Below are 13,941 nucleotides of genomic sequence, written 5' to 3' on the forward strand. Positions count from 1 at the left end.
AAAACCCCCTCATCGCCTCACTCCGGTGCCTGTTCGGGTATGCTGAGGGACAATTTAGCATGGCCAATGAACCTAGCCAGCATATCTTTCAGACTGTGGGAGGAAACCCACACAGACGGAGAGAACGTGCAGACTCTGCACAGACAGTGACCCAAACCGGAATCGAACCCAGGTCCCCGGCACTGTGAGGCAACAGTGCTAACCACTGTGCCACAGTGCTGCCCAGAGGGACATGCAGGCATTTTGGCGTGACTCCTTTTGCCAAATACGGGTTTAAAAATGCAAGTCAGCATAATCCGGAATTAAAACCTATGAAACCATTGTTTGTTGTAAAAGGAAATCTGGTTCACTGATATTCTTCAGGGAAGGAAATCTGCCATCCTTACTTGGTCTGGCTTACATGTGACTCCAGAGCCATAGCAATGTGGTTGACTCTTAAAAATGCTCTCTGTCATGGTTGAGGGTTCACAGGCAGTTGCGGATGGGCAATAAATGCTGGCCCAACCTACCTTTCATGAACGAATTTAAAAAAAAAATTAATCCTCCCAATATTGACCATGTGGGATTCCTTGACCAATAAATACAAGCAAGCTACAAGCGACTGTTTTAAAAACATTACATTGAGTTAGATTATTTTGGCCAGAATAATATGGTTCAATTCTAGTTCAGATGATATCTTTGTTATGTTTTTTAAGAAAATCTCACTCATTCCAGCAACATGAAATTGAGATAGCTCAATGGTGTTTAAAGTTAGCTGCTAAAGCTTTTTCATCTGTTCATTGGACACGGGTATCGCTGGCTGGACCAGCATTTATTGCCCATCCCTGGTTGCCCCTTGAGGGAGCAGTTAAGAGTTAACCCCATTGCTGTGGCTCTGGAGTCACGTGTAGACCAGAATAAGAAGAGCAGAGTTCCTTTCCTAAAGGACATCAGTGAACCAAATGGGTTTCACTTTTTAACTCCAAAATCACAGTAAGTGTTTAATTTTCTTGGTGGATTGAGCAAAAAAAAGCATTTAGACAAGGAAAAAGATTTAAAAAAAAGAAATCCTGCTTGTGATTAAAACTGAAGCACTCTGGCTTTAGCACAGTGTATAAGGTTGAAGATTTCTGGTGAGTGAGCACGATTATTGCTGCTCGCAAGAAGTGGAGCACTTAATGTACTCTCACCAGCAACACTGGAATTGGCTTTAGTGCAAGTGGATAAATTGTCTTTTGGACGTGTTTTAAACTCGTACGTTTGAAATGATGGGAGGCCATAGTGATAAAGGGAAGCTTGCATTTATTTACTCGGCACCTTTCACAACCTCAGGCCGACTTGCTTTGCTTTGCCAAGTCACCCTGAGTTCGTCCTGCCGTTGACAGCAGTGCAGTACAGCAACACAAAATATATACTTTATTTATTCGGCATAAGTGGACTTATGTTAACACTGAAGTTAGCGTGAAAATGTTTGGGTAACCTAGCTCCCAGCATTAGCTAACAGGCTGACTAGATAAGACCTATTTGTCATTTTACTAACATTGCTGAGTGATGTGTCCTGGCAGTCCCTGCAAACAACTTCCGCCGATGGGTTTTGCAGCCTGCTATGTATTATGGTCGATTGTCGTAAAAAGCCATCTGGTTCACTAATTTCCTTTAGGGAAGACTCTTGGTCGACTCTCAGCTGCGCTTGCGGATGGCTAATAAATGCTGGCTCAGCCAGCGATGCCCACATTCCATAAATGAATTAAACAAAAGTTGGTGTATGTTCTGTTGGGACAGTGTCCCTTTAAGAGGTGAGTCATAAGCGGCATCATCAGCCAGGTTTGCTGGTTTTAGGTTCAGTTTTGCATTAAGCCTTGCTGAGCACACAGCCCATGGAAGAACTTCCCTGCTGAGTTATGGCAAACCATGGATTTGAACCATAGAATCCCTACAGTATAGAAGGAGGCCATTCAGCCCATCAAGCCTGCACTGACAACAACCCCACCTCATGCCTGTAACCCCACATATCCACCCTGCTAATCCCCCGAAACTAGGGTCAATGTAGCATGCCCAATCAACCTAACCCACACGTCTTTGTGTGTTCTTTGGTTCCGACTGCAGCCTATTAAATTGCTCAGTATAGAATATGACCTACTTCCCAAACTGGATCGGCATTATTTCCACCTTATTCAATATAAAAGGGGTTAGATGAGCATTTGGTTAGCAACAAGATTATAAGTTACATGGAACAGGTACAGACAGAGCTCAGCAATTGTTAGGTAGTACCGAAAGTCCCCTGGGTTTCTGCAAAAGCCAACCCAAGAACTACAACTGGTGCAGGAGATAAAATGGTGAATTCAGTACACTGGAATTTTGATTGACTGATCTTAGAAGAGATGGCAAGGAAACCTTTTCCTCAGGAAGTTTAATGAGTTGTTAAACCCCAAGATAAGGGTGGGTTCTGTATGCAGTACAAGTAGGTACAGTACAGTATTGATGGGGCAAAGATTGTACTTGGTGTGAGAAAATGAAAATGCTCAACACTGGAACGAGAGGGATGGTCCACTTGATTCATAGAATTCCTACAGTGCGAAAGAGGCCATTTGGCCCTTTGAGTCTGCACTGACTATTACCCAACTTACCTCATAGCCCGCAAACCTAAGGGAAACTTTAGCATGGCCAACCAGCCTAACCCACACATTTTTGGACCGTGGCAGGAAACCGGAGCATCCAGATTAAACCCACAACGACACTGGGAGAACGTGCAAACTCCACACAGAAGTCGGGACTCCGAACCCGAGTCCCTGGTGCTGTGAGGCAGCAGTGCGAACCACTGTGCCACCCACGGTGGGATCCTTTCTCCTGTTGACTCTTCTGGTGATCGTGGTCCCGAAAATCGACTATCGATCCCTCTGGAGAGCAGATTCATGCAGAGAACTATGACAAATAGTCCAGGTGGCTGAGACTGGGTAAGCATTCCTCCAAACAGGAAGGAGTAAGTCTACAGGCATGTTCAAATAACACGGTGCACGCTCTGTGCTGAATTAGAAAGCCCAACGGCATTTGAATTACAAGTGTATGCAGTTAGTGGGGCCCACTCCATGATACCTTCAGCAAGCCTCTTAATATCTTCCTTCATTTTACGATGCCATTGACATGACTAGACTGAGTGGTGCCTTGTGTTGTTAGGATCTGTAAGCAGATTTCTTTTTGATTTTTTTTGTCAAATGCCTAATGCCCGTTGACAAGTCGGTTTGAGATAAGCATCCCCAATAGGATGTCTTAGTTTTTATAGTAGGAAGCAATTCTTTCCATCGTCCTGGGGAGTTGCAGACCTCACACTGAAATGGTTTCTAGAATTTGGAACAAACTGTTAAAAAAAAACTAATTCCAATGATTGATGAGCAAAAGATGTCACAAACAGATGGTTTATCCCTTGGCTGCAGTCCAACGCTGATTAAATACTTTTATCTTTGAACTCCCCCTTTTCTCCCTTGGTAAATGCAGTGCGCAGGGGGAAGTTGAGTGAAAAAACTGGAGCGATCCTGGGGCCTGGTTCATCTCAGCCAACATACATTGGCCGCAGCATCCCATTGCTCATGGAGGGAGGAGGTAGGGAGAGGAGCATCAAACAGTGGCCAGAATTTTCTAGTCTTTCCCAACAATGCGACGCCCACATCCCATAAATGAGTAAAATAAATAGTTGGTGTATGTTATGTTGGGACAGTGTCCCTTTAAGAGGTGAGTCACTGGTGGCATCTTTAGCCAGGTTTGCCAGCTTTAGGTCCAGTCCTGTATTAAGCCTTGCTGAGCGCACAGCCATGGAAGAACCTCCCTGCTGAGTTACAGCAAACTGTGAGTACTTGGCCGCATCCGCCATGGGGAACCCTCCGCAGTGGGGCCAAACATTCCAGGTCAACATCTTCCACTTTTTAGGCTAATCGTAGAATCCTACAGTGTAGAAGGAAGCCATGCGGCCCATCAAGCTTGCGCCGGCACACCATAGTGTTCATACCCACAGTCTTTTCCCCCATCCTACCTCTACAACCCCACACACTTAGCATGGCAATTCCTCGAACCAACACATCTTGGGTCGCTAAGGGGTAACTTTCACTGGCTAACCCGCACATCTTTGGACTGTGGGAGGAAACCTATTCTTCAGTGGCGTCTGATAGAAGGAAAATTTAATAAGATTTTGGCCATTTCTCTGAACCATGCTTAGAACACTTCATGCAAAACGGATTGCCTTGAAGTGTTATTGCAGAGACAAATGTGTATTTGTGTAAACAAGGGATAAAGGGTATGACTGGACTTCCCCAAGGCACATGTGTTGAGGATGGCAAGGAGCTAGAGCGCTATCAGGAACCAGTGTGGTTAGCACAGTGGTTAGCACTGTTGCCTCACAGTGACAGGGACCCGGGTTCAATTCCAGTCTTGGGTGTCCGTCTGTGGGGAGTTTGCACATTCCCTCTATGTCTGCATGGATTTCCTCTGGGTGCACTGGTTTCCTCCCATAGTCCAAAGATCTGCAGGTTAGGTGGATTTGCCCTGGTGAGCCTGCAGATTAGGGAGATTAGCCATGGTAAGTGTGTGGGGTTGTGAGGGTAGGACAAGGGAGAGGGTCTTGGTAAGATACACTATCAGAGTGTGGGTGCAGAATCAATGGGCCGAGTGGCCTCCTAATGCACTGTAGAATTCTATGATGAACTTAAAAGGGAGAACATTTGGGGAGAGGATGAGAGTAACATGCTAGGAATGGGGCACCACTTTGTTGCATGGGGTAGAAGATTTAATATTCACAGTCTCCGTTCTGCGAATTATGACCAGTTCTGAAGTGTAAACGTTAGCCCTACGCGGAATAACTGAACGTGGGATCCACTGCACATGGAGATGAACTGCAGAGTCATCCCCTACCCTTACTTTGTGTGTCCTGGCTTCCAGTTTTGAAGCACTATTCAGAAGACCCGCCCATGGATCACTCACGTAGCTATTCCACCATGCATGGCGCATGTTACAGGGGAGACAGTGAGCAACATTTCTGTTCAGGGGGCTGGACAGAGCAGGTGGAGAGAAACTGTTCCCCCTTATAAAAGCATCAAGAAGGAGAGGGCACAGATTTAAAGTGATTTGCAAAAGAAGCAAAGTGAAATGAGAGAAACACCCTCACGCAGCGAATATATTCAAGAAGGCACATGCCATGCTTGCCTTCATCGACCGGGGCATTGAGTTTCAAAATTGGCAAATCATGTTGCAGCTTTATAGAATCTTATTTGGCAGTGCTTAGCATATAGTGTTCAATTCTGGTCGCCACACTACCAGAAGGATGTGGAGGCTTTGGAGAGGGTACAGAAAAGATTTACCAGGATGTTGCCTGGCATGGAAGGCATTAGCTATGAGGAGAGGTTGGAGAAACTTGATCGTTCTCACCGGAACAACGGAGGCTGAGGGGCCACCTAATAGAAGGCTACAAGATTGAGGGGCCTGGGCAGAGTGGATAGTCAGAAGCTTTTTCCCAGGGTGGAAGAGTCAGTTACTAGGGGGCACAGGTTTAAGGTGCGAGAGGCAAGATTTAAAGGAAATGTTCGAGGCGGATGTTTTACACAGAGAGTGATGGGTGCCTGGAACTCGTTGCCGGGGTAAATAGTGGAAGTGGATACGGTAGTGACTTTTAAGGGGCGTCTTGACAAACACATGAATAAGATGGGAATAGAGGGATATGGTCCCAGGCAGGGTAGGGGGTTTTAGTTAAATTGGGAAGCGTGGTCAGTGCAGACTTGGAGGGCCGAAGGGCCTGTTCCTGTACTTTTTTTGTTCTTTGATCATTTGGATCTGGAATGTGCTGCCTGGATGAACGATGAAGGTAGGTTCAATTGAGGCATTCAAAAGAGCATTGGATGATTACTTGAATAGGAAATATATGCAGAGATACGGGGAAAAGACGGGAGAATGCTTTTAAGTCACGATGCTCATTTGGAGAGCCAGTGCAGACACAATGGGCCAAATGGCCTCCTCCTGCCCCATATTCTGTGATTTAATGATGGTGTGTTTCTGTTATAAATGCTAATGCTTGTTAACAGATTGTGCCACATTTAATTCAACAGTCTACCTAACCAGATCAAGATGTGTTTAGGTTGGGAAGGATGGTGGGAGAGAGAAAGGGCATAAATATTTATCTTCTGCTGTCCGTGTTCCCTGAACTGTTCTCTGGCTATCCTGCCTCGTAAAATCTCATTGTGCGATGCGCTCTATTGGAGAAAGCAATATCACTTGTGTTGCCGACTGTGGCTCAACTGTTTTTGTTTGTTTAAAATGCTCTTTGTACTTAGGAATTTTGCACTTGATTTTTGCAGGCTAAGCGGGCGGTCCAGCGAGGAGCAACTGCTGTCATCTTCGATGTATCCGAAAACCCGGATGCCGTTGACCAGGTATGGAGTAGATTCCCGGTGTAGAGCTGCACAGAGTTTACCAGACCATTACAGAGCCTGGAGAAGGGTACCGATTGCTCTGGTCACTATGACTTTAATCAGTATTGTGAAACAAATACAAGATAAACAACAGTATGTCTGCCCAGCTTCATTCCTGTTGAAATGAAAATCTATCCTGATATGGAATGATAATAGGATTTGATGATAAATACCAGAGGACTAGTGTACTTGGTGGGGTAGGGTAGAGGGGGTGACACAGTGACACAGTGTTTAGCACTGCTGCTTCACAGCACCAGGGACCCAGATTCGATAGCCTGCTTGGATCACTGTCTGTGTGGAATCTGCACATTCTCCCCGTGTCTGCTTGGGTTTCCTCTGGGAACTCCGGTTTCCCCCCACATTCTGAAAGACCTACTGGTTATGTGCGTTAACCTGAACAGCACCGGACTGTGGCAACTGAGGGAATTTTGCAGTCACTTAAGTGCAGTGTTAACGTAAGCCATACTTGTCACTAATAAATAAACTTTAAACTTTTTACATGATGGGGGGGCAAAGTGGTGCAGTGGTTAGCACTGCTGCCTCACAGCGCCACGGACCTGGGTTCAATTCCAGCCTCAGGTCACTGTCTGTGTGGAGTTTGCACATTCTCCCCATGCCTGCGTGGGTTTCCTCTGGGGTGCTCCGGTTTCTCTGTCAGTCCAAAGATCTGCGGGATAGGTGGATTGGCCATGCTAAATTGACCCTAGTGTCAGGGGGATTAGCAGGGTAAATGAGGGTTACAGTAATAGGGCCTGGGTGGGATTGTGGTCAGTGCAGACTCAATGGGCCGAATGGCCTCTTTTTTGTACTGTAGGGATTCTATGACGACAGTGCAGAAAAGGGTCCATTTGGTACATTAACACTGCTAGTTATGATACTACCCATTCCAGTAATGAGAAACCCAGGCTGGTGAATGGGCTGCCTTTTCATCACAGCAAGATTGAAATCAGTCTTGTTCACTGACTACGACTCCCTGAATAAGATTAAATGCACTTAATACACGCCGAATATTTCATAGAGTTACAAAGAATGCTAAATAATCATTTATTAGTAGAACTGTCATCTACATCAAATGAAATATTTGTGCTTTGATTGGCGTACAGCTCTCACAGTCAGTGTTGTGAGCAATCAGCACACGCCTCACTTCCCTCGCCCTTTTTTTACGTGTGAATCACTTCAGCCATACCGGCAGGAAAAAAACTACATAAGAACATAAGAAATAGGAGCAGGAGTAGGCCATCTAGCCCTTCGAGCCTGCCTCGCCATTCAATAAGATCATGGCTGATCTGTCGTGGCTCAGTTCCACATTCCCGCCCTCTCCCCATAACCCTTAATCCCCTCGCTTATCAAAAACCCATCAACCCGCGTATAAGATGGATGGACATCAGTGGAATGTGGCAGCCCTGTTGGGCCTAGTCTACTGGTCTATTCTAATCCTGTTCCCTCTATCCTTTACACACTGTCTTTTCACATGGGCTAGACTCTGCGACCACGCTCCTGTCCCGCTGCATTGACCGGAGATTTGGCTGAGCGCCAAATTCTCCATTCTCGGTGGCAGCGGCAACGGGGCTTGAACAGACAGAGAATTCCGGCCGATATTTCTCCAGTTATCTTCCGGATTATTTTGTATTCTTTGTCTCAATAGTCACTCATAGTAACTAATTCCATGTTGAAATATTCCCTTGAGGGAGGGAAAAGACCATCTTGTTTAGTGATTATCTTGACGTCATATTCCATTGTCAATGCTGGAAGCAACCTTTCACTGTTCACCTTGATTGCATCACTACATATAGCAACCAGAGCACTCTTTACCCAAAGCAATAAAGGTGCCGTTTAAATGACTTTTCTTCCCGTCTTTTTATTCTGGAGCTTCCTGTTCGAAGGTTTTGCCCTTTGCACAACATTTGACTTTATCGTGTCAACCTCTCCCCATTGCCCTCAACCCCTCATTGCCGTAAGTCATGTCAGATTTCAAGCGTGGTGTTGTGAATCTCACTTGGAGGGGATGATCATCGAGGAATGGAGTATATTGCATTCCTCCTCCCCAAGGAATCTCCAATATATCAACTCCTACCACCAACCTGGCTTAGAGAACTCAACTCAATAAGGACTAGGGTTCAATTTGGAGACTTTCTTGATTTGCATGGCTTAGGAACAACAATAGACCCTTTAGACTCTCTCGTCTGTTCTGGCATTCAGTTAGTTCATGGCTATTCTGTACCTTAACTCCGTTTCCAGATTTGGTTCCGTAATCCTCAACAGTAGCACCTTACAATCAACCTCCATTCTGAAATCTTGAATTCCATCCCCTGGATGAAGGGGTTACAAATTTTCAGTGCCTTGCAAAATTGCCCTTAGTATCGGGGGGAGGGTGGGGAGTTGGGTGGCAAGGTAAATATGGGCTGAATGGCCTCTTTCTGCACTTGTAGGGACTCAATAATTCTAATTGCAAGAGCAAAACTGGGCAAGTTCAGAGCTGCCTTCTTCAACTGCCTTATTGAAATTTACAGGATACTGTGAGGCCTAGATAGAGTGAATGTGGAGAGGGTGTTTCCACTAGGAGGGAAAACTAGAGCCAGAGGGCACAACCTCAGGCTAAAGGGACAATCCTTTAAAACAGAGATGAGGAATTTCTTCAACCAGAGAGTGGTGAATCTGTGGAACTCTTTGCCACAGAAGGCTGTGAGACCAGGATATTGAATGTCTTTAAGACAGAGATAGATAGGTAACTGATTAATAAGGGGATCAATGTTTATGGGGAAAAAACAAGAGAATGGGGATAAGAAAAATATCAGACTCAATGGACCGAGTGGCCTAATTCTGCTCTTACGATCTTCAATCTGAGATATGATTGCTGCTTTAAGCCCGTCCCACAGTTGTATTATTTTTTAAGTCTAGTGGTTATCGTTGAAATTTCGGGGCGGTGGGGAACTCAGTTGAGTGGACAGTCGATGTGAATCAGATCGATGCCAGCACGGCGTTCGATTTCTGTTCTGGCCGGGATGAATTCAGGACCTGCCTTCTTGCTGCACTCATGGAGGGGAGTTTGTGGTGCTGCGGGTTGGATCCACCTTTGGACAATGATTTCCCCTCAGTGGATAAGCAGCAACGTAACTGTCTGCCTCTGCATTCGTTGGACTCTCAAACAAAACTGCATTCTCAAAAAGTCACACACTCTCTGTCACGAGCAGGGCTTGAGAGCAGTGGAAAATGTAAATCCTACCACTTTAGGTGAAAGGAGGAGCTGGTCCAACATCATGATTGGTGTAAATTGGTTAGCGTAATCTTGTAGCTAAATATCACGCATCCCTCAGCAAAAAGCAGAACAAACTGTACAGATAAATCCATGTTATTTGTGAGATTGAACCGTGGGAATGAAGGGTGGCTTTCGCCACTGATTGTATCTGCTTTTCTCTCAAAACAAGCTCATGTCAGGGTTAGGGTTGGTCAGGTGCTGGCCTGAGCTCTGTAGCTCACTGAAGTGGCTTTCTTTAAGCCTGAGCAAAGTGGCACCCAGTCTGAGAATATGAGGTGACGTCCCTACCACGGTCCTTGCCCGACTTCCATGTGTGGAGCAAGGCCTACTGGACAGCGAGAAAGAGCTGGGAAATAAGGACTAATTTCCCTGACTAATTTTTCCAATCTCCGTCGCACGGCACTGAACAGGGACCGGGGTCAGGGCTTTTCCTCGGTCCCCGTTTTCAGCCATCAGAAGAACTTCACGTTCCTGACTGGCTTTTTACATGAACGCCCCAGAGAGTAAGTATCTATTTCATTCGCAGAGTTTCCCTTTTCTATGTTTCTTAAAGATATTAACTAGGAATGTGTAGCACTGAAAAGAGCCTCGTGCTGCCCGGGCGGCCAATCGCTAAAGACGAACAAAAAAAAAAGACCAAGCACTGTTCCTGTCTCTCAGAACCCCCTCGATTTCTGTCCTGGAATGTACAGGGCTGCAGGAAAGCCTGGAGTCTGCACATTCCTCTGTGCACTTGTTTGGCTTCTTTGTTAAGATCCAGCATTGAAAAGCCCTCCACCCCTCCAGGTAAACACTGGTATTGCTGTCTGGGCAGGAATGGTAAACGTCGAAGGCAACAGTTTGAACTAGTCAGAGTCTCAGGGCTAAATTACAATCAGCAGTTGAAAATTAATACAAGATTTATAGCTAGGCCCAAGGACTGTCATTAACTCCATCCTCTTTGATGTTACGGATGGGAAAAGTGCCCTCAGTTGCGAGGAAGAGGAAGCGATAGACAAGGCTCATTGGCTTTTGTTACTGTGCGAACATGTACCTGGTCACCAAAGAATGACAATTACTGAAATTAAAGTCAGTCTGCAGAGGAGTTGAAAGATTTAGCCTTTCTTTGTGAAAAGGGTTTCATGTTTGTAAAAGGGAATGAATCTAAAATGTTAAAGGCCCGGTACTTGACTATCTTTAAGGCAGAGATAGATAGGTTCTTGATTAATAAGAGGATGAGGTGTTGTGGGGAAAAGGCAGGAGAATGAGGATGAGAAAAATATCATCCATGATTGAATGGCGGAGCAGAGTCAATGGGCCGAGTGGCCTAATTCTATGTTTTATAGTCATATAGTGTTAAGGTCAAAAGGCCAATCTGATTCCTCAAATTGGGCAAACTTGTTGACTGCTCCTTATGCATAGGCTTATACACCTTAAAACCCCCCAGGCTCAGGGTGAAGAGGGATTGGTTGAATTGAGGAAGAGGGGAGAGGCCAGAGAGTTGCCAGTGTGAGCTGGAAGAGTTAGAGATGGGGCGAGTATTGCTGCAGGTGGACGGGCAGTTGGGTAGATTTTTAAATTCATTCATGGAGCATGGGCATCATTGGCTAGGCCAGCATTTGCTGCCCAGCCCTGGTTGCACTTGGAGAGCAGTTGAGTGTCAACCACATTGCTGTGGCTCTGGAGTCACATGTAGGCCAGACCAGGTAAGGATGGCAGATTTCCTTCACTAAAGAACATTAGTGAACCAGGTGGGTTTTTCTGACAATCGACAATTGCCATCAGTAGATTCTTAATTCCAGATATTATTATTGCATTCAAATTCCACCATCAGTTGCGATGGGGTTTGAACCTGAGTTCCCAGAATGTTAGCTGAGTTTCTGGCTTAATAATCTAGGGATAATACCATGAGACAATTGCCTCCCGGGTTTGGTTTCTTTGTGACCTGGGTGGGGAATGACAGCCTGGAGGCAATTGAATGTCAGTCTGTGACCTTTAATGTAATCTTTGTAGGCGTAGCAATTCTGTAAAAACCCAGTTGTCAATATTCTTATTAAGTGTGAACAGTCTCAACAGTTGTTAAATCGGAAAGTGCTGAACATTAACCAGGACACGCCACTCTTAATGTAGAAATTCAAAATGTTCCCTGACATTGCCTAGAATAACATCACTAACTTGGTAGCCTTCAATGTTTTTAATCTTCTTCAGTATAGGAGTAACGTAAAGCACAGTTCTAGAACTTGAGGTGCCCTTAGAGTTGTTCTGACGTCTTCAGGAATAAAAAAAACTAATTTCCAATCTGTAGCAAGCAACCCAGGAACAATAAAAAGAAAATTGTATTCCAAAACAAAAATATTCCTCTCATAATTTTTTTAAAAATGGGGACGTGGGATGAAAAGCTGTTTGACTGACAGTCGAGAATCATCCAATCAGATAATGAGTCTATTCCTTTTCCAATTGGTGCTCTGCAAGTGTTGACCAATGACACGGGGTGCGTTGGAGGTCACGTGATGAAATCCCTCGGAACATGAGTTGGCAACTTTATGTACGTGAGGAAGGGTTTTCCACTCACCTCCACAGTGTGTTTCACGACGGCAGAGTTGGCCCACCATTGGCTTGCAGTGGCATCTTCTGGTCCTGCCGTTGTCAACAGGTTTCCCATTGTATGCAACCCCTGCCCCCCAGGAAACCCTCATTATAGGGTTGCTGTCTCCAGAATGCAAGCTCTTGCTGGCAGAACAACCAGGAAATTCCAGCCGGAGGTACTTGCTGTCACAGATCATAGATCTATAGTCAAGGCCATTGGGCAGTAGTCAGTACAAGTGCTGCCAATGGTATCTCACCTTATAGTGTGATTGAATGGTGTTTCAAACTGAACACATCCTGTAAGATAATATCACTCCTCAATCCAAAGAATTGTCTGTGATGTCACGCAGGTTTTCCAATATAAGTAACATTGGCTTGACCGTTGTGGTGTAACTGCATCCTGAAATTCTAGGCCCCAGAATGGCTCCATGGAATGTAATGAAAGAGTGTGAATGTGATTCTGAAATTCTACTTTATTATTTTAGTAGAATACTCAAACATTTATTTCCAAACGTCTCCATCAAAATAGCAGAAAGAAGAATTTCATAAAAACACATCACCCTGAGCTCTACTGAGTAATCCAAGGGCTTGAGTTTCTCAAAGAGCCTTTAGACTCTTCATGCGACCATATGACATTTGTAACTAGTTGATACCGGAACTTCTTCAGCACTCTTTCCCCTCTCAGTGCAGTTTTGCCTCCACGCTGTCAATTCCAACTATTTAGTCGGTTCTTGAGCATTTTGATCTCCTCTAACCCATGGCACACAATGGACTGGATTGAATGGAGCCCACCAGAACAGGCTAGGTGGCAGTCAGGCCCATTAAACTTCCGGGTAGGCCGCACATCTCCTTCCTGCCATCAGGAAACTGACCCCCATTGAGTCAGCGGCAAGAATAAGCCCACCCGCTGGTTAATTAGGCACTTTAACAAGCCACTTAGAGGTCATCGTCCCTGGCTGTGCCAGGAATTTTCCTGAACTCTGATGGATCTCCCATACCTCCGAAAGGATGCTCAGCAAACCCTGTTGGGTTCGTCAGCCATCCCTCAGTCTTAAGGCCTTAGTACCTGTAAGAGAGAGCTGGCATTGGAAAGAGGGTGTGCCCACTGAATCGCTCCAAACCTTCCCTTGTGTCTCACGCCTAACCCCCCTCATGACTCCCATCTTGTCCTTACTAACCCATGCCCTGGTTTCCTCATCGATTCCAAGGGCAGAATTTTATGCACCCCCTCCCTCCCCCCCCCCCCCCCCCCCCCTCACCCCACCTTCCCTCCTCAAGGCATGTTCTGAGGGGGGAGTAGGTGCATTAAAATTAAATGGACAATGCCTGGTTGGCACTGGCGGGGTGTATAATGTGCCTCTCTGCTTCAAGTTTTTAAAAACCTGTTGTAAATCTCGCCAAAGTGACATCCTGGCGGCCGGGTATATTCACTGAGGTGAGAACAGATTGCGGGGAAACCCTAGAATTACATTAAAATTAATTGAAATGAGGTTCCCGCCCCTCTGGACAGGAACCTTGCCACATCACCAAAGAGGGACGTGGGACATCTCGCCGGCAAGACGCTTGTTTTCTGACTGTGGTGGAATTTTGGGCCTGTGTCGCTGTTTACGCTGACAGCTGACCTGGGCTCACAGTCACCCCCGTTAACTGTCTCTCCCTCCACGGGTGCTGCCAGACACGCTGAGTATTTCC

At 45.7% G+C, this 13,941-nt stretch overlaps 1 protein-coding gene across 1 annotated transcript in view; it reads left to right on the forward strand.

Moving 5' to 3' along the window:
• znrf3 (zinc and ring finger 3) overlaps window positions 1–13,941 on the forward strand; it is a 246,591-nt gene that overhangs the window by 191,962 nt on the left and 40,688 nt on the right. The window contains exon 3 of the mRNA XM_080208430.1: window positions 6,315–6,389. Within this exon, the coding sequence (XP_080064556.1) occupies window positions 6,315–6,389 (75 nt within the window). The remainder of the gene's footprint in view (window positions 1–6,314; window positions 6,390–13,941) is intronic.

Source organism: Carcharhinus amblyrhynchos, chromosome 20 (assembly GCF_965287045.1).
Source record: "Carcharhinus amblyrhynchos chromosome 20, sCarAmb.v2.hapA, whole genome shotgun sequence".
NCBI classification, from domain to species: Eukaryota; Metazoa; Chordata; class Chondrichthyes; order Carcharhiniformes; family Carcharhinidae; genus Carcharhinus; species Carcharhinus amblyrhynchos.